The sequence below is a fragment of the Candida oxycetoniae genome (assembly GCF_023343755.2).
Source record: "Candida oxycetoniae strain CBS 10844 chromosome Unknown scaffold28, whole genome shotgun sequence".
Taxonomy (NCBI): domain Eukaryota; kingdom Fungi; phylum Ascomycota; class Pichiomycetes; order Serinales; family Debaryomycetaceae; genus Lodderomyces; species Lodderomyces oxycetoniae.
Window position 1 is genome coordinate 103541 of NW_026055451.1, and position 21438 is coordinate 124978.

At 37.7% G+C, this 21438-nt stretch overlaps 6 protein-coding genes across 6 annotated transcripts; 2 read left to right on the forward strand and 4 right to left on the reverse strand. All coding sequences in view use genetic code 12, as the record gives it.

The window, feature by feature from the left end:
• Positions 1–106: 106 nt before the first annotated feature.
• On the forward strand, positions 107–3016 carry CWH43 (Cwh43p; the record flags this gene model as incomplete). The annotated part of the gene is made up of 1 exon (XM_049324499.1): positions 107–3016. One exon carries the CDS (start codon positions 107–109, stop codon positions 3014–3016), a length of 2910 nt encoding a protein of 969 aa, XP_049179777.1.
• A 632-nt stretch (positions 3017–3648) lies between these two features.
• On the reverse strand, positions 3649–6264 carry KGF56_003192 (FTH2; the record flags this gene model as incomplete). Its single annotated transcript, XM_049324500.1, has 2 exons — positions 3649–5091; positions 5671–6264. 2 exons carry the CDS (start codon positions 6262–6264, stop codon positions 3649–3651), a joined length of 2037 nt encoding a protein of 678 aa, XP_049179778.1.
• Positions 6265–6728: 464 nt separating this feature from the next.
• On the reverse strand, positions 6729–10070 carry KGF56_003193 (uncharacterized protein; the record flags this gene model as incomplete). The annotated part of the gene is made up of 1 exon (XM_049324501.1): positions 6729–10070. The coding sequence occupies one exon, from the start codon at positions 10068–10070 to the stop codon at positions 6729–6731; it is 3342 nt and encodes a 1113-aa protein (XP_049179779.1).
• Positions 10071–12301: 2231 nt separating this feature from the next.
• Positions 12302–15811, forward strand: CPA2 (carbamoyl-phosphate synthase (glutamine-hydrolyzing); the record flags this gene model as incomplete). The annotated part of the gene is made up of 1 exon (XM_049324503.1): positions 12302–15811. One exon carries the CDS (start codon positions 12302–12304, stop codon positions 15809–15811), a length of 3510 nt encoding a protein of 1169 aa, XP_049179780.1.
• Positions 15812–16124: 313 nt separating this feature from the next.
• PTC2 (type 2C protein phosphatase) lies at positions 16125–17903 on the reverse strand (the record flags this gene model as incomplete). Its single annotated transcript, XM_049324504.1, has 1 exon — positions 16125–17903. One exon carries the CDS (start codon positions 17901–17903, stop codon positions 16125–16127), a length of 1779 nt encoding a protein of 592 aa, XP_049179781.1.
• Positions 17904–18800: 897 nt separating this feature from the next.
• Positions 18801–21131, reverse strand: PIN4 (Pin4p; the record flags this gene model as incomplete). Its single annotated transcript, XM_049324505.1, has 1 exon — positions 18801–21131. One exon carries the CDS (start codon positions 21129–21131, stop codon positions 18801–18803), a length of 2331 nt encoding a protein of 776 aa, XP_049179782.1.
• Positions 21132–21438: the final 307 nt, after the last annotated feature.

Here is a 21438-nt window from a genome sequence, read left to right on the forward strand (position 1 = left end):
TTGTGATTGTGATTGTGATTAACTAGCTGTAATAGCCACTAGCTATAATAGCCACCAGCTGTAATAGTGACATCATAGTAGAAGAAAGAGTTGTTACATTACCTCAATGCAACACTCAATTACATTCAATGCTAGTTGGATTTCCATCTTGCATACAGTCTTTGCAAGTCTGTCGTTTTTAGCTGCACTTGCAGTTGGATCGTATCTACATTATTACAAGATTGTTGAAAACGCGTCGTTTGGACATCCCGATGAGTGGTTCCCTAGTGTGTCTGCGACAATTGGCGATAGGTATCCCGAGAGGTCAATTTTTCAGATCATCATTGCATTGACTGCTGGCCCTAGGTTTCTCATGCTCGCTTTTGATTTTATTTCGCTTTATAGGCCAAAGTCATACTTGCCATTTATTGCTTTAACAGCGGGCGTGCTAAGAACTTTTACTGCAGGGGGGTGGATGTATATCACTTCAACAGATGATCATGACGCCCACGATGTATTCATGATTGGTTATATAGTGTTGACAATCCCTTGGACTGTTTGTATAACGTTGTTGTCGCCAAAAGGTTCGTTTCAACGTAAAGCGAGATTCTACTCGGCAGTGACATTCTTTGGCACTATAGCGCCTTTGATCTATTGGTTCATCCAGCATAAAGTACATGTAAGACCAGGTGCATACTCTGTTTACGCGTACTTTGAATGGGGTCTAATCGCTTTAGATATTTTGTTCGACTCTTGGTCATACATCGATTTCACTGATATTGATATTTCCATCCTGGGAGAAGGTGTCAAAGTGATAAGTGGACAACAGGAAAAAAAAAAGCCCGCTATTCAAAAGATTGCGCCAAACTCTGCTGAGAACGAAGATGGGTTTACCACAGTGGAGACTGTTGCTAATTTGATAAACTCGTACATGTACTGGACCGTGGTCACTTCGTTATTTGTATGTGTGTGGTATTTCCCATTATGGGACTTGGGATTGACGGGGTATGAAGCAGTTATTGTCTCTTTGTTTTTAGCTCCGCTTCTACTTGTTCCAACAGGATTGAGGCATTATCTTGCTGCAAACCCTCACTTTGCAAGATCATTGACCATCATTTTGGGAATCGGATCCTACAAAATTGAGGACCCAGAAAAGAGATTATTGACTATAACCGCAGGAACAATGTTTGCTGTGGCTTCACTAGTAAATGAACTTTGGTCATTAGCTGCTCATCCAAAAAAGTTAAATTCATACATTGCCACTTTCACTATGGGCTTACTCGCAACTTCAATTTTCAAGTTTTTAAATTACTCTAATAATCCTATATGGCCAATAATGCATAAAGAGAATGGCGGTTATAATTCAGTGGGTATTTTCTTGGGATTACTTGGTGCATTACTTACCCCAGTAGTGGATACAACCGTTGCACCAAAAACATCGACATCATCATCATCGACATCATCATCATCATCATCATCATCATCACCACCACCACTCAATGCAGGTGGTTCACTTTTATTAGGTGCACTTGGGTTTGGTGGCTACTACTTTGCATTGCATGCATTTTTATCAGACTCCGGAACATTGGTGCTTTGGACATGGGAGGGTTTCCCAATAAGAGGTCCAACTCCAGTAACTGGTGCTTTACCACATTTGGTCACTTTTGCGGTTTCCATACTCATTGCATCAAGAGTACATCCAAACTTTTTCAGTAATTTGACATACAATCTTGTTATTGGTGCAGGAAGTACACTTGCAACTTATTTTTTGAAAGGATGGACAGGATTTGCCGGATCTTTGGTTTATCTGTTTTACTTAGTTTCCTTAGCTCCAGTGATTTTTCAATCAATCAATGGATATAATCCAGTGGCCACTTTTTTCATAGGTTTCCTTGTAAACATAATTATGTCCCTTGCCAGCGTCTGGATTGTGGCATATGCTTTTGTGCCATATGGGCCATTATTGAGAGAAAGGACCGATTTGATTGTTGGTACTTCATTAGTGTTGATATACGCGGGGGTTTTCAATTACAAGTTGAGGCTGGATAGAATCTCCAAACTTGAGTTCATTAGCAAAAAAACAATGAAGCAATTGAATACTTTGACAACTGTTTTATTAGCACTAGCTATAACCGCCACAATTAAGAGAGCACCACTACCATTCAACCAGATTAAACTGTATAATGAACCTTCGGGCTCATTCACTGCGGGTATTTGGTGCGTTCATTTTGGATTAGATAATGACATGTGGTCCTCAGAAACCAGAATGAGAGATCTTATAAGAGATGCTCAAGTTGATATAATCGGTTTATTGGAAACAGACACACAGAGGTTAATTGGTGGTAATCGAGATTTTACTCAAAAGATTGCTGAGGATTTAGGAATGTATGTTGATTATGGTCCAGGTCCAAACAAACATACCTGGGGAGCTGCATTATTATCCAAATTCCCCATCATCCAATCAACGCATCACCTTTTACCATCGCCAGTTGGTGAATTGGCACCCGCAATCCATGCCACATTAGACATTTATGGAACAGAAGTGGATGTTGTCGTGTTCCATTCGGGCCAAGAGGAAGATGTCGAAGATCGTAGGTTGCAGAGTTTAGGAGTTGAAGAAATAATGGCCAAGTCTCAAAACCCATTGGTATTGTTGAGTTATTTGGTAACAGATCCTTTGGTAGGTAATTACTTGACATATACTTCAGATCAATCACGAATGCATGATATTGATTCAACAGATTGGGATCGATGGTGTGAGTATATCATGTTCAGAGAATTGAAAAAAGTTGCTTATGCGAGAATCTCAAGATCAACAATAACAGACACAGAATTACAAATTGCCAAATTCAAGCTCTTGAGCGACGAAGAAAAGGAAAATTTTGATGCTGATTTCTTTTATAGTAACAATTTTGTTGAAGAAGAAGATATTGATAGCGATTTAAGAATGCCTCAAATATTTAAAGGTGATGGTGTAAGGGGCCATAGGTATCATGTGTTTGACAAGCCTAAATATTTTGCTCAAGAGAAGCACTAATTGAAGAAAGAAGAAATAAAAAAAAAGAAGCTAGAATAAAAATAAATAAATAGAAATAAAACACTATCTAACCCTAAAAGCCTTTCATGTTGTATAGATAAATTTAAATATCCCCATTTTTTATTTCTATTATGAGACTCACTTTTTGAAATATCATCAGCGATTTCGGAAAATGAGCTCAATGGTTTACTGTGGTAGTTTGGAGCAGGCAAGTGAAATGCAAACCAAACTCATGATGGAAAAGGACTTGTATGGTATCCTTTTATCAATACAATGTACAAATAATCGCTACCTATTTTTTTTTTTTTTGGTTGCCAAAAAATTGGGTGCAAAATTTGTACAAAATAAAAGTAAAAAGGAAATACCATCCCGCAATAAATTCCCAAGTCATGGTATTAAGAGCTAGCGTGCTCCACTATCTCGCTTCGCTCAATAGCGTCGCGGTAAAGTAATTGCCAGATTACAATAGATACTACATTAGAGAAGCATACAGATATTCAGGTAAGGTTAAAAAACAAGTAATCGTGTAAACCCTTTTTTATTATATTTTTCCTTTCCCCCCAATAGTTCATAGTATGTACAAGTACATGCTAACCTCTCTTTTACTATGCAATGTGGTAATTTCTTTCCAACTATATTCCCTCTAGCAAACCCTGGGCCTCAGCCTCAGCCTCGATATCCTCCGCTCTGTTTTGATTTCCATTCTCCAACACTTGTAGACTTTGACTATTTTTCAACTCAAATAATCTAATTTTTTTCCTTATTCTTTTAATTTGCCATCTTACAGGAATCCAAGGTAACAAACCATGTCTTTCCTCATATAGTTTCACCTTCAACCATATGATCACAGCTAACCAATAGCTGCAATAAGTAATAACGCTACCATAGGTGGCAGAATTGGTCCATCCAAATATAGCGTTCAAAACCATCCACCAACCATCAGTTAATCCATTACAACAATTCACATGCCATACACTTTTGACAATATCATATGACCCTGGACCACTCCCGGTCTCGCTTACATCTAGTCCATTGCACTTGCGAACATATGATTCTAATTCCAAAAACCACACTCCACGACTCATCAACCCTGCACTAACAATGTACAAAAAACATGTTGAGCAAATAAGAAAGTACTGTAAAGACAATTTATTGCCTCCTTTATATAGTAGGTACCCAATCAGAGATCCGAATGTTATACCACATATAATAGACAACGGAATCGATGTTAGTGGTTGCGATAAGCCTATGCCTCCAATGAACACTACTGATTCTAATCCTTCTCTGAGTGTGGTGACGAGTGGTAATATAGCCAAGAAATACTTCCTACTAAAGCCCTGTTTTTTACGTGGTTTCATAGTACCCGAAGATGGTAGCGACTTATTCGTAGTAGTTGTTGTTGTTGTTGTTGGTGTTGGTGTTGTAATGGTATTATCCGCTGCCGCTGCTGCCCCCAAAGTCAATGGAATAGTTTCAGATTCAGAACTTGATCTTGTACCTCCATAATTAGCCACTGCCCCTGCATCTTCAGTGCTAACAACTCTCTCATCTGCAACCAGCGTGACATTGCTATCGCCATTATCATCGCCCCATTTAGCGATTTCTTCTTCTCCTTCCTCATCTAAATCGTTGCCATTATACGCGTCACCCAATTTGATCCACCATTTCAACTTCATCACTTTATTTATCCTTAATAACCCAATACCCATCACGGTGATTATAGCACTAGACAAGATAGAAAACACTCCTTCCCATACCCTTTCTGTATACGACCAGTAATCTTTACCAATGAAATAAAAGGACAAAATAAAAATCAACCCAATAATGAAACAAATGACAAGTCCTGAAAATGCACCTACCCATACTTGTAGTTTCAATTTTCTTTGCACTTGAGTTAATCGCACAGCTTTGGACAGTAAAGCAGACTCGACTTGTTGCGAGCTTGTGCCATGTTGCTGCTGCTGTGTTGGTGGTACTGCATCATTTGGTTTATGCGACCTTTGATTTATAAATGATAAAAGAACCGAAATTATAATCGCCGTTTCAAGCGTTTCTCGTAGGATTATAAAAAATATCTGAATAGAGAAATAATCCTCAAACTCAAACATCTACAAATTAGCACCAATCTTGGTTAGCAGGGGTCCCTTTCCAAAGTTTGAAACGTTGGAGATGTATGTAGTTGGAAAGAATATCTCAATAGTAAGAAGAAAAAAAGATTGAAAAATTTATTATATGCATCTCCGGTTGATCTTTAGAAACTGCGCGCGAGTACCAGCCTTACAATAAACGCTCCACGACGCAAGGGGGAAGGGGGAAGGGGAAAGGGAGAGAGAGAGAGTAAAAAAAGGGGGTAGAGGGAGGAGCAATAAATGAGGCGATGCATTGTCCAACACACAATCACCTAAAGATATATGCTAATCATATATTCGTTACTCTAAAATCTTTTTAAATAACAATAAAAAAGAATGATGCAACCTTTATCAACTTTAAAAGAAACAAAAGAAAGAATACAACAATTGTTGAGCAAAATTGTAACCGAAAAAGAGAACAAACCACTTCCCCACACCTTTTAACATTACTACTCTGTCTCCTTAGTTAAACTTTTCATTTTGCTTGTTTAGCTCATTGATTCTTTTCTGGTGACTTTTTTATACTGCTGGAAAGACTACTGTTGCAGTTAAGCAAGTGATATACTCATCGTCTTTAGTATAAGCTCTAGCAGTCACGAAATACCTTCCAGGTGGTACTTCTTGAGGAATTTCGATTGTTTTAGAAATGACTTGTTTTCCTTGATTCACGGGACATTTTAAATCAACTTTAGTGATCTCTTTACATAAGTCATACGTCTGGTGAATCAACTTGATGAATCCGTAACGCACATCGACTTCGACATAAGCGCCGTCTGTAATGGTTTTGTCTATTGTCCCTGTTGCAGTGAATGTAAGATTTGCACCAGCTTCAGGTGGGTTTGGTGTAATTATTACTTCATCAAGAGTTAATAATTGCGCTTCTTTAATATCACAAATTTCAATCGGAGAGTCACCAAAAACGGGCTTGGTGTCCTGATCAGAGTGTGCAATCAGCTGAATCAAAGGATAGTTGGGCTTGAAAAATTGCGAAAGTCCTGGTTCCGATTTGTGGGTAAATACTAACAATGCACGATCAATGTATCTGTCTAGTAACGATAAGCACTCAACTTGTGCAGACGCAGCAATCGCAAAAGTAGCAAGCTTGGTTAAGGAGACCATTATCAAGTAAGTACAATTTACAAGTAACTCAAACAATCAGTTGACTATCGAATAGGTGCTAGGTGGGCAAAATCGATAGGTCACAACTTGCCTGTTGATTGCTATATATGTCAAGTAGTATATACTTTTACATCGCTTCAATTTTTGTTATCAATGGCAAAGATTATCTGGGTAGTGTGAGGTTGTACAAAATATATGTATACTTTTTATAGGAAGCAATCAATACCGATAAGGGACCATGAGTTTATTAAATAAGAATATCTTTTGGACAACAGATATAAAGCTGAGCCCCCCGCCCCCCCTGTTGTACCGACAAGAACCAAAAAAAAAACTACACCTATATCGTTGCCCCATCTATCAATTACTTTACCTTTACTTACTTAGTTACTTACTCTTCTGTTGTTTCTTCTATTAAAATTTATATAATGTGTTTGTACATAAAATGTCCAATGCTCTTTTTTTGTTCAACCGGATATTAACAAATTGGCAGTCATTGTATCAAATCTCTCTCTTATTAGTTTAGACTCAATTTCCAATAACTCAAGGAAGATAGCTTCACCTTTTGAACCATTCTTCTTAACCATTTCCTTTCCTTTCAGTTTTGTTAATTTCCACACTACTGAATCCTTAGCTGTGGTATAAGTAATTTGCCTATACTGACTAACATCATCTAAATTGCCAAACGCCACAAGTGGCACAATACTGCTGTGTAGTTCTCTTCCTTCGTTTTCAAATTTGTAAATAGCACGAATCAACCCCTTTTCAACAATAAACAAACTGGGTTCATCAGTCAATGTATTGTAAAATTGTATACCTTGAGGGATTTGTTCTTTAACGATATACGATGCTAACAAAGTCCAAAATTCTGCATCCTTTTTGGATAAGCCCTGAAAGGTAATCATCATTAATGATAAAGGCTGCTTTGCAAAAATATCATTTTGCGACGAATTGTATAAGCATTGTGTGTTGTGTTCGTCGTAAACAGTTTTGCTTGCTGCTTGAAGGACTTGTTTCGTTCGTGGTGTGCCAAATTCATTTGATCCAAATCCAAACAATCTAGCACCAAATGATGGTGGAGACTGAAAGGAATTGTTCCTATCAGTACAATTAACTATTGGCTGACTTTTCGGTTCGGGAACAATTCTTGACAATGTATGAGTTGGCGCATTCATCCCGCCAAAACTTCCACTACCAACATGTTTCTTTTTCAATGATTTATATGTCTTCAAAAACGTATTCTCACACCATTCTAGGGCATAGTTTAATGAACTAAAGAGTTCAATTGGCGGATCATTGTTGTCGAATAATCCTGCATCTCTCAATCCCTTAACAATGTCATCTTCTTCTTTCACAGACGAGATGATCAATTGCGTTCTAAATTCATTAGTCAAATTCAAAATCCTTCTAAATCCCTCGGCTGCCGAAAAATCAATTGATATCACTCCTTTCATATCAATAATCAAATATCTGATGGATATTTTCTTTACTTTCTTATCATTTTCAAAAATGGTCCTTATTTCCTTCTCAACACCACCAATGGAACCAAAAAATATAGTGCCTTGCAACTTAACAATACAAATTTGTTCACCCACATTCTTTAAAAATTCCTGTTGTTTTGGATGTCTCAAAACTGTTGACCTTGCCACATTCCCTGAATATATACCTTGAACAACTGGCGTTCTTCCTGCCTCAACCACAAATGATAAACATGCCAACAAGATACCAATTCCAATACCAGCAACAAAATCAACTGCACCCATGGTAACAACTATGATGATAATAGTAGCATATTCAATAGGTCTTAAACGGCCCCAAGTATCCCACACAGACTCTTTTAACAACTCATAACCTAATAAATAAATTAATGCTCCAACAACACAAACTGGAATATAGCCAATTACCCCCGGACCTGCAATCATTACTGCAGCAGTCGCAACGGCCAACATAATCCCAGCCAATCTATCATTTGCCCCTGCTCTAATAAATAATACGGAATTTGTATAAACAAGATAATTTTGAATCGATCCCAACAAGCCTGAGATTGCATTGGAATAACCATGAGCAACCAATTCTCTATCAACGTCTACTTCATCCATTCCAACAGAAACAGCCAATGCTGGAACATTAATAGGAACATGCAATATCCCGAAAAATGTCAATGCCAACATAGTAGGAAGTTGACGAAATAAACACCACCAATCGATTAAACTAAACTTGTACAATTCATAAAATTGATACCATGGCTGTTTACTTTCCACTGCAGGGAAGATCCATCCAATGTCTCTAGCGTCTTGTAAATTCCACGATGGAATCAAAGCTACTATCAAATGGAACAATACAAAAACCACAATGAAGTATAATGGAACCAACAACGAATTATGTATCTTGTGGTGTAAAATAATCAACACCGCTGCCAACAACAATGGAATGGTCCATTGAAGAAATGTGATATGATTGAAAAACAAATACTTGAAAGTTTCAAAATTGTAGTAAAGCCCCCCTTCTAATCTTGAAGAAACTTCAATGCCCGTTGCAATTAAAAAGTATCCAACACCCCCAATACATCCAACTAAAATGTGTCTGGGAAAGAAACCCACCAAGACACCAAGTTTTAACTTTCCCAAAAGGTAAAAGACCAAACCAGTAACAATTGAAGAAACGGCATATGATGCTATAGTAGTTGCAATGATTGCATCGTCTCCTTCATCAGCCATAAATTTAGATATGGCAAATGCCATGTTATGGAAAAATGGAGTAACTTCAATCATCTCAGATCCGATACCTGCTTTAAACGCAGATCCACCTAGAGAATAGACCATTTGCGACACGACACATGAAATATAAAACATTGATAAACCAGCAGGTGCCAATGCTGCAAAAATAGGGTCACTTATAGGAAACATAATCATACCATACGATAAACCATCCAAAATGTTTAATAGCGTGCCTAGAAATACTGCTGGAAGGTAGTGGAAGGGTTTTGTTAAAAATTGATGTAATTTACTTGGTTGTGGTTTCTTTTCATGCGTTGAGTTTGAGTTTGAGTTTGTCATGGAAACAACCGAGGACAAACTTTCCTCTGATGCAAAGTCTTTTCTGGATAATTGTAAAGGAAAACGTCCTTCAACAGCTTCGTCTCTATGTATGTCTTCATCATCAGTGTAGGGTTTATAGCTGGAAGAACCCGGTAGCAAGGGTGGATACTGTTTTGATTTTTGCTTTGCATTACTAGTAATGGACTTTGAGAATATAGGCTTAGGCTCAGTTTTAGAATGGGTAAATACTTCTTCGGCGAATCCATCTTGATCCAGATCTTCACTGTTTTCTGGTAGATTATCGAGCTCATCCGCCTCGCCATCGACAACAGCAATATTTGCCAAATTTGCAGTTTGTTCATGAACTTCTACTCCAGTATTGATTTGCGGCGAATTTGAATTTGCCATAAAACTTGGTCTTCTATAGCTCATGCTGACATAGCTTCTTCCACCAATATCAAAATTGTTGTTATTGTTGTTGTTGCTGCTGCTATTAGGAATAAATGCTTCTCCAAGAGAGTAATTTCTCAATCTATTTGCTTGTTCTTTGAAAGAGCGTTTACTCAGACGTACAGAGGGGATGCTTTGTGTTTCACAGGATAAGTAATTTTCGTCGCAAGTTAAGGGTGACGATGTAGAATTTTCCACATAAGGTTTGGTGTGGAGTGTGGCATCCAATATAGACGAGTTGTTATTAGTAACTGACTTGTTCTGGCCTATTTTTGTAGCATCAGAATCAAATTTACTACCAGAATTGAAGGGGAAACTCATTATTGTATTATGTATGTATAACCCATTATATGACAAGAAAATGTCCTTTTGATAATTTGGATTGTTACCAACAAAAGACAGTCTAATATTGGTCGATTTTTCAGCCTAAGCAATTAATAACAGGCGATTTTTCAACTAAGCAATTAATAACAAGCAATTTTTCAGTTGAGCAATTAATAATAGGCAATTTTCAGACTCTATATGTGACAAGGCTTTTAAGTATGGCTATGTTAAGGCATCTTAGTTCTTTTTGCTCTGCTGGTGCTACCAAATGTTACACATAAGGAGACTAGGCGAGTGAAAGAGAAAGACTAGGCGAGTGAAACGAGTCTAGTCGAGAGAGAGAGAGAGAAAGACTAGGCGAGTGAAACGAGTCTAGTCGAGAGAGAGAGTGCGATAGAGAGTAGATCGAGAGAGAGAGTGCGATAGAGAGTAGATCGAGAGAGAGAGTGCGATAGAGAGTAGATCGAGAGAGAGAGTGCGATAGAGAGTAGATCGAGAGAGAGAGTGCGATAGAGAGTAGATCGAGAGAGAGAGTGCGATAGAGAGTAGATCGAGAGAGTCAATAGAGAGACTAGGTGAGTGAAACGAGTTTTTGCTGCCAGCAATTGCTTTAAAGTTTTTTAAAAAAAAGAAAATTCACGCAAAAGTTTAGCTTTACATTTTATATGCTCTAACTTGTCATAGACCCATTCGGTCCACCATAAATAATTTACTACTTTTGATTTGTATTAATCAATTTCTTATTTCTTTAAAATTTACTCATCAACCTAAAACTCTTGATAGAGAAAGAGTAGATAGAGAGAGACTAGTTGATAGAGAGAGACTAGTTGATAGAGAGACTAGTGCTGCTCAACAGTGTTGCTCAACAATGATGCTATTCTATCTCGCTTTGCTCGATAGGGTACGGCTAAAAGTGTAAAACTTTATTTACAATTTTTCCATAAATTAGCACAAAAATTAATAGTTTATGCATACTTTTTATATAGAAATCTTTGTAAGTTATTCCTTTACTGTAATTTAATTGGCTCATTAGATTTTATCTCTTTGATAAGAGCTTCGTAGTACATATGCATACTATATGTACCAACAAGCAACCCGGATTGCTATGAGTTATATAAATTTTTTTCCTATTATTTCATTACCACGACATTATCGAGCAACACTGTTAAGCAGATAGAGATAATGGAACGACACTATCGAGCAAAGCGAGATAGTGGAGCAACACTGTCGAGGATAGAGATAATGGAGCAACACTGTCGAGGATAGAGATAATGGAGCAACACTGTCGAGGGTAGAGATAATGGAGCAACACTGTCGAGGATAGAGATAATGGAACGACACTATCTCGCTTTGCTCGATAGTGGAGCAACACTGTTAACCAGAGCTAGGGTGCTCCACTATCTCGCTTCGCTCGATAGTGTCACTCGATAGTGTCACTCGATAGTGTCGCTCGATAGTTTCGCGAAAGAACCTTAAATATATGAAATGAAATTTTTTAAGCAACACTACTTGAAAAATAATGGATTAATTTGTGTGTGCGCTACCGTATTAATTTCTGTTGACAAGCTATTATGGACCCGCTTCCTCTCCCCATTGATATTGGATATTGACCATAAAACAAGACAACTTTTTAAAAATCTTCTTGTTACTGGTTTTGATAAATAAGAATTATGGTTAATATGAAACATATTGACAAATGAAAATTGCTTTTTAATAGAAAGTTACTGCAGAATAACTTGTAATGCATCTGTCAATAAACTGATCCTTAGGGGGGAGGACCCCTTCATCTTAGTAACACCCTGCCATTAATAACTTCATCTTAGTAACATCCTGCCATTGATTAATTCCCCAACTATTGGTAATCTCATCAATAAAGTACACTTGGTAGCAGCGGAAAAAAAATCGATTGCACATCGCGGCTAACAAATTTTTCAATAATTTTTCATCCTTTTCTTCTCATTGAGTCACCTTTTCTGCACTTTAGTTAAATTATTCACTTTAGAATTGGAAATTTTTCATCCCTTTTCTGGAGAAGAGATAACTAAAGGAGTCTTGTGAGGAAATAAACTTCTCTCCTCTATTTATCCTAATACTTGTACAGTCTGCTAAAGGAAAAAAGAAAATAAACCAAGATATCGAAAGAATCTTACATCTATAATAGTATTATCGGCCAATTATTGGGCACCTAGATAGACAAGTTTTACCCCTTCCCCCCCTTATTTTCCATTATGTTAATAACTAATTGTAAGTTGTCATTGTCACGTCAATTTAAACTTGTTGTTGGTGGTGGTGGTTGTGGCGGTGCCTGTGGCGGCATCAGTAAGCGTATATCCAATGCATTAAACCCACAAAGTATACATGTTCCAAAATCATGGTTTTCCATTAGTTTGTCCCTGTTTCAAAACCAATTGAAATATGCTGGAGCAGACTTGTTAAAGAAGTTCAACGACGAGCATTCACAGCATTTGGTAGATGTCTCAAAGGTGCTTGTTATAGGTTCAGGCGGATTGTCCATTGGTCAAGCTGGAGAATTTGATTACTCTGGTTCACAAGCTATCAAGGCATTAAAAGAAGCAAACAAAAAATCCATTTTGATTAATCCCAACATTGCAACAAACCAAACCTCACATTCATTAGCTGATGAAATTTATTATCTACCTGTTACACCTGAATATATCACCTATATCATAGAAAGAGAAAAACCAGATGGTATACTATTGACATTTGGTGGACAAACTGGATTAAACGTTGGTGTCAAATTAGACAAGATGGGTGTTTTTGATAGATATGGTATTAAAGTATTGGGTACACCCATAAAAACCTTGGAAACTTCAGAAGATCGTGATCTTTTTGCACAAGCATTGAAAGAGATTAATATCCCCATTGCAGAGTCTATTGCTGTAGAAACCGTTGATGATGCTTTGAAAGCAGCCAAGGAAGTTGGTTATCCTATTATTGTTAGATCGGCCTATTCTCTAGGCGGATTAGGCTCAGGTTTTGCTGCAAATGAAGTCGAATTGCGTAATTTGGCTGCTCAATCTTTATCCTTAGCTCCACAAATTTTAGTTGAAAAGTCTCTAAAAGGTTGGAAAGAGGTTGAATACGAAGTGGTGCGTGATCGCGTGGGTAATTGTATCACTGTTTGTAACATGGAGAATTTTGACCCCTTGGGTATTCACACTGGTGACTCAATAGTTGTTGCTCCTTCACAAACTTTATCCGATCAAGAATACCACATGTTGAGAACAGCAGCAATCAAGATTATCAGACACTTGGGAGTAGTGGGAGAGTGTAATGTACAGTATGCTTTACAACCTGATGGATTAGATTTTAGAGTTATTGAAGTCAATGCTCGTTTATCTCGTTCATCAGCTTTGGCTTCAAAAGCTACTGGCTATCCATTGGCTTATACAGCAGCTAAAATTGCATTGGGTCATACCTTACCAGAGTTGCCAAATCCAGTTACTAAAACCACCTCGGCTAACTTTGAACCTTCATTGGATTATATGGTGACCAAGATACCTCGTTGGGATTTGTCTAAATTTCAACACGTTAAGCGCGATATTGGTTCAGCAATGAAATCTGTTGGTGAAGTTATGGCCATTGGTAGAACTTTTGAAGAATCCTTTCAAAAGGCAATTCGACAAATTGATCCTTCATATATTGGATTTCAAGGTGATACATTTGAAGATTTAGATGATACTTTGCGCAATCCTACTGATAGACGCTGGTTAGCAGTGGGACAAGCTTTATTGCATGAAAATTACTCAGTTGATAAAGTTCATGATTTGACAAAGATTGATAAATGGTTTCTTTACAAATTGATGAATATTGTTAATATGTACAGAGAGTTGGAAGCAGCAAGAGAATTATCCAATATCAACATGGACTTGATGAGTCGAGCTAAAAAGATGGGATTTTCAGATAAACAAATTGCTCTTTGCGTAGGGGCCAAAGAATTACAAGTTAGACAAGTTCGTAAAAGTTTTGGAATTGTTCCATTTGTTAAAAAGATTGACACTTTGGCTGCTGAGTTCCCTGCCAACACAAATTATTTGTACACTACTTATAACGCTACAAGTTCCGATATAGAGTTTAACGAACACGGCACTTTAGTATTAGGTTCAGGTGTTTATAGAATCGGATCATCAGTTGAGTTCGATTGGTGTGCCGTGTCGACTGCTAGAGCCTTAAGAGAAAGCGGTCGTAAAACAATCATGATAAATTACAATCCAGAAACTGTTTCAACGGATTTTGATGAAGTTGATAGATTATATTTTGAAGAGTTATCATTGGAGAGAGTATTGGATATTTATGAATTAGAAAACTCAGAAGGTGTGGTTGTATCGGTTGGTGGTCAACTACCACAAAATATTGCGTTACCTTTGCAAGAAAATGGATGCAATGTTCTAGGTACAGACCCCGAAGATATTGATAAAGCTGAAGATCGTCATAAATTCTCCCAAATTTTAGATTCAATTGGAGTTGATCAACCAGCATGGAAAGAGTTGACTTCAGTTGAAGATGCTGAGAAGTTTGCCGATGAAGTAGGGTACCCAGTGTTGGTGCGTCCATCATATGTTTTATCAGGTGCCGCTATGTCTGTTATCAACAACAAAAACGAGCTAGATGCTAAGTTGAAAAATGCCTCAAAAGTGTCTCGTGACCACCCAGTTGTCATCTCCAAGTTTATTTTAGGTGCACAAGAAATTGATATTGATGCTGTTGCTGCAAAGGGACAAGTATTAGTTCATGCTATTTCTGAACACATTGAAAATGCAGGTGTCCATTCCGGTGATGCCACTTTGGTATTACCTCCTCAACACTTATCGCAAACTTTACTTGACCGGTTGAAGGTGATTGCTGATAAGGTTGCTAGCGCATGGAAAATCACTGGTCCTTTCAACATGCAAATCATCAAAAATGATCAAAATGGTACACTTGATGATGAAAATTGCGAGTTGAAAGTCATTGAATGTAATATTCGTGCATCTCGTTCATTCCCATTTGTTTCAAAAGTTTTGGGTGTTAATTTTATTGATGTTGCAGTTAAGGCGTTGATCAATGAAGGCGTTCCAGCACCAGTTAACCTTATGAACCAGAAGTACGATAGAGTTGCTACAAAAGTACCCCAGTTTTCATTCACAAGATTAGCTGGAGCTGACCCATTTTTGGGAGTAGAAATGGCTTCAACAGGTGAAGTTGCTTGTTTTGGTAAGAATCTACTTGAAGCTTATTGGACCTCTATACAATCAACCATGAATTTCAAACTCCCATTTCCTGGACAAGGTGTATTGTTTGGAGGTGATTTAACTAATGACAAATTAGGTAACGTTGCCAAAACGATAAGCGGCTTGGGATATAAATTTTACACAGCAAGTCAGCCAGTTGCCGACTACTTAAAGAACTATGTCTCTGAACCAGTTGAAATTATAGATTTTCCAAAAACTGATAAACGTGCATTAAGAGAAATTTTCCAAAAGGAAGACATTGCAGCAGTGTTCAACTTGGCTAAAGCAAGAGCAGAGGACTTGTTAGATGAGGACTATGTAATGAGAAGAAATGCAATTGATTTTGCAATACCACTATTCAACGAACCAAACACATCACTATTATTTGCTTCTTGCTTGAGAGAAAAAATTGGTGAAAAAGTAGATTTTAATAAAGTTCCTGAAAAAGTGGTTGTTCCTCAGGAAGTTCAAAGATGGAGTGAATTTATTAATGGAAAACCAGTATAATTGTATATAGCTAATAGAACATAATGACAATTGAAGGTTTTTTGTTTTTTTTCTCTCTTTCAATATGAAAACTAAAACTGAATAACTTTGGAGTTTGAGTTTAAACACTTATCTATGATTATGACTCACAATTTCAATATCAAACGAATGAATCTGGTCTTTTCTTCTTTCTTTCTCTCTTTTTTTTTTATATATATATCTTTTCTTTTTCTTTTCAACATCTCCCCTTAAAATCTACACCCATCAACATATAATTAATCCAAGAAAAAAAAAAAAAACAACCAACAAAACACAATTTTATCAACCTTATAATTTAGTCACTCTTGGGCGTTTCACTCATCTCTTCGTCGTTGTCATCATTATCATCATGAACTTCTTCGAATCTTTGATTAGTTTCATTTTCTTCCGTAGACCTCCTGTGAAAACCACCACCACCATCTACTTCGTCTGTATCTCTCTCTTCTCCTTCTTCTTCGGCCAGGTCCACATCCTCACGATGAACGGTATCTCCAACACCAAAATGTGCCAATAAAGATTGCGCTGAGGAGGTATCTAAGTATATCACTCCATTTTCATTAGTTAAAGCGTTTGATGATAACAATTTCAGCAAGGAAATTGCTCCACTATTCAAGCCAGAGTCAGGATGCCCGCGCCCGTGTGCGCCGACATTATTGTGCTCGTCATCTTCGTCATCGTCATCACGTTCACCTGAGGGACCTTCCTCTTCGTCATAACCACCGCTACCAAATATTGAGTTTCCATTCATTAATCCACCGGAACTACTACTACCACCACCGCTTCGTTCAAACTGCAGACCCATTTCGTAACGGTATCCATACATTCCCTTGTATATTTTTTCATAGGGCTCGGAAATAGATCCATATTTAGCTTGTTGTTGATGCCGAGGAGGCTGGGGATGCTGGTAATCATGATCACTATCTTCCACCTCGGTTTTATTATAGTGAACCTCCTCTTGAGCAATTTCAATTTTATTTATGATTTTTTGATACCATTCTTCTATAGTCTCATTTGCCGCATAATTCAACAAGGCCACAATGACTATGGACATATTGTCGCATCCAATACCTGAGCCATCAGATGTTGGCGCGCAGCATAAATCCATCATTTCTTCACAAATTTGTGTTAAAGGTTTTCTTTCGTAAATTCCCCTTCTAATACATTCAACACATTTTTGAGATGTCAAACAATCCCAAATACCATCACATGCTAACACTACAAATTCGTCATCTTCATAGTTGATCTCATGCAGTATAACATCAGGAAAACAAGTTACAATTTGTTCTTCTGCTGGCAAATCTGCATTTTTCTTAAAGTCAAAGTCCCCAATACCTCTTGACAATGCCAAGTTTCCATTGACACGGCCCATGTCAACATACCCACCTGCAGCGTTTATTCTTGTTTTCTCGCCTTCGTTTGAAGGTTTGTGATCGTATGACAATGGCTTTGCAAATCCATTTATCGACATAACGGTTCTGGAATCACCGGCATTACCACAAATGATTGATTTAGGGGTTATGATTGCTGAAGTTGCTGCACATCCACTTTCATCGTTTTTCATGAAAACGTCTTTCAAAATGGCTTCGTCACAATTTAAAAAACCTTGCTTCAACGCATTTACGTAATCCTTTTTCTTGTACTCGGCAGTTTCCATAATTATGTGATGCAAATGCTTCCCGGTGAATATAGCAGCTTTTTCTCCTCCGTGTCCATCGTAAACCCCAAAAAATGCAACATGTTCTAGATCCTCTTTTGAAACTTCTCCTACTGCATCATCCACTTTATCATCAACTGCTAAAGCCTCGTTTTGACTATTCACAACAGTTTCAGATTCGTTTCTTTCGTCGTCAGTAGCGCCGTCATCGCCGTCATCACCGTCATCGCTGCCATTGTCTTTACTAATTCTCAATTCGTCATCCTCTTTGTTTACCGTCAGCAAATTCAATATTGTAGCATGTGCATCTTCCATATTGACTCTCCATCCTTGCATGGATGATAACCCATAAGCTAAAAACTTATCATGGCCATCCTCCGTATGTTTTTCAACCACGGGATGTGATAAAATCTGACCCATTTATATATATATATATAGATAGATATATATATAGCTCTTCTCAACGATAGTGACACTTTCTAACAAAGCCAAAAAAAATTTTTTTTCTCTTCGTTTTCAATACTTTTTATCTTCTCAACTTTGAAGAACAAAACTTGACTTTCCTCGATAAGATACGCGTTTGGTAATTACACCAAATATATAATTAGATTTGGTTTCCAATAGATAAATTTATATGTATACTTGATTTTACCAGTTAATAGATAAGCAAGTATGATAAGACGCACCCTGTCAATGAGTTTAAAAAATAAAACAACTGTTTATCAAATATACAGTATCAAGTATCCTCTTATTGTATAAAATTCCCAAAAAAATGTGTTTTGGTCAATTGCTGGGTTTTGATGAAAATGATGATGAGCTTTTTGTTGATAACTTTTTTTTTTTTGCCTTCTCTTTTTGTTTCTGCTCTCATTTTGGTCTTCTTAAGAAAAGTTTTTCTTTTTTTGTTTTTTTTCTTTCTTTTTTCTGACATAAAATTTTCATGGTATTTCTTTTGTCTACTCGAGGAAATCGTGATAATCGCCACAATAGTGAGCAAGAGCCTCGGCACCACCTCCAATACTAAATACTCTTGATTTTAAAATTATTTCCATAATAAGGTCTATGCAGTAAAAACAAATGGAAAATGGTAAACAAGAGTTGTGATAGAGTTGTGATAGAGGAAACAGAGTTAAAATAGAGTTGTGATGGAGAAAACAGAGTTATAATAGAGTTGCGATAGAGGCCTGGTTTCAATTAGTTACTCATTATATATATATTATGTTCTTCATTAGTGATTCTATAAAAAAGCACCCAAAAGTCTCCTTCTCCTTCTCCTTCTCCTTCTCCTTCTCCCTCTCCTTCTCCTTCTTCCTTCTTCTATTTTGTTCCCCAAATACCATTACTCCCTTCATACCCGCCATTTGCCAATCCTCCTAGACCTAATGTATTAAATTTAGACGAAATGTCTGAATTGCTATTATACTCATCAACGCTATTGGCAGTTTGAGGTAAATTTGTAAAACTTGAAGTAACATGTTGACTAAATGGCTGAAAACGTAAATTGGTGCTAAGAGGCGTTTGTGGTTGCGACGGATTGTTCCCTGGAAAAAATTGTTGTTGATTTTGTTGAATTGGCGAGCTCGTGATCGATGATGCTTGCGTCTGTTGACCCCCATGTGTCAAATTGTGAACCTGGTGGGAATAACTGTTTAACGGAGGGGTCGCTCTGACATCAACATATGATCTATTGCTACTAGACCTGAGTAACGCTGCAGCAGAGCTTGAACTTGGGGTAAACGTTTGTGATTGGTGAACTTGTTGAAGCAGATTGATGGGATTTACTTGTGGTTGTTGTTGTTGTTGCTGCTGCTGCTGCTGTTGTGGTTGTGGTTGTGGTTGTGGTTGTGGTTGTTGCTGCTGCTGTGGCGTCTGATAGTACCCGTGTTGAGAATATGGCCTTTGTTGTGAAAGATGCAGTTGCTGCAGGTAGACAGCATAGCTTGGCACATGTTGTTGTTGATACAGTTGTTGTTGTTGTTGTTGCTGCTGTTGCTGTTGTTGCTGCTGCTGCTGCTGGTGTTGTTGTTGTTGTTGCAGCTGCAGCAGCTGCTGCTGGTGTTGTTGTTGTTGTTGTTGTTGTTGTTGTTGCGTCACTGGAGTAGAAGTCTGCTGTCTCAATCTAGGCAAAGGCAAGGCAGACTGTGATTGAGAGCGCAACAATTCGGGATTCTGGATACTTGCAATTTGATTAAGATTCATCATTGAAGTAGAATGATGTGGCGCGAGGTGGTGGCTGTGTTGCTGTTGTTGGTGCGCTTGATTGGGAACTTGTTGTGCCAATGGAGCTACAGATATGTACCCTGGCTTTCTGCGAATAATCACCAATCCATTATCAAACAATTCCAATAAGTTCAAATAGTTGCAAACGTATGAAATGATCTTTCTTTGTACTAAATTCAAATTGATTGGCGATATTGCCAATTCAAAAACCGACCTCGTAACGTCATCACGATACAACACCAATTGAGTGTACAACTCCAATACTTCGGGGTCGTTAAAGTTTATCTCAATTGAAGGAGTTGCAAACAGTGAATTGCCAAAGGGAAGGTTGAGGAAAAACCGCTCTTGCGTTGTTGTGGAAATGCCGCCACCAGCGACACTCAAATTTTTAGTGGCAGCAGTAGTCGATGCTTGCGATAACAACGACACCAAAGAAACATTAGAGTTTGTTCTGTGCTGCTCTTCCAATTGGCCTCTTTTTTCCCTTCTTTCGCGCTCAATTCTTTCACGTTCTTGTGCAGGTAACATCTTCTTATACTCGACTCTCAATTTCCTACCTCCAATTTCTCGACCATTTAAACGATTAACAACAAGGGAAGTTTCATCTGTAGTTGTGAAATTCGCAAATGCCAATCCTCGAAAAACTCCATTATCAAAATGGTAGTTGAATGCATATGGTAGAGGGAGGTTTAGTTTTGTCATCACATCTAACAACTGTTCCTTTTTGATAGCAAAGGGAATATTTTTAATCACAATAGCAGTAGGGATTAGTTCGTCGTCGTCGTCGTCGTCGTCATCATCGTCATTATTATCATCGTCATCGTCATCATCATTGTCATCGTTATCATTATCAACATTTGTCACCCCTTCTTCTTTTCCTTCTTCTCCTTTTCTATCTTTTTTCTTCTTGTTTCCATCATCATTAGTACCACCACCACCACCACCACTGGTATCAGTGCCACCAACAAGAGTGCCTTTCCCACTATTGGTACTCCCCTTGCTGGCATTTATCCTATTTATCTCATTATCAGTGTCATTATTTTGTTTCGTGTCGTTCATTTGGGTAATTGTATCATTATCATTGCGTTTAGTCTGATTGGCAGAGTTCTCGGCAAATCGGCCTGGTTCTTGATTTTTGGCCGTTTCCTCAAGAGACTTCTTATCCAAACCGTCTAGTGTTTGCTGCTGCTGCTGTTCGACCCAAGGCCCTACAGAAGTTGCTGCCGAGGTTGCCTGGTTCAACCATGAAGATTGCAAATTCATCTTAATATTCGACAACCGCTGATTGGACACAATCACAGGAGGATTGCTACTGTTGTTGTTGTTGTTGGTGGTGGTATTATTGTTGAATGCCGTCGATGAGGAAGAGTACCCCGACGCAGATGACAGGGGTGACAACGAAGGACGACGGTGTATCAATGATTCCATATGATTTGGAGTTGTTGACAAATTCCTAAAGTCCATGACTTGATATACTAACAAAGAAAAAAAAAAAGGTTGAAAAAAAAAAAAAGAAAAGAAAAGATAGCTTGACAAACAAAACGCTGCAAGCCAAAAACCCACTAGCCTTGAAACTATGATATCAATTATCAGCCACGGCAGAATAAATAAATAAATAAATAAATATATAAAAAAAAAATTGGGACACGACTAAACCTTTTAGTCAACAAACCTGGCCAAAGTTTCAAAGGGGGAAAAAAAAAGAAAGCTCCACCTTTAATATTAATGAATTAAC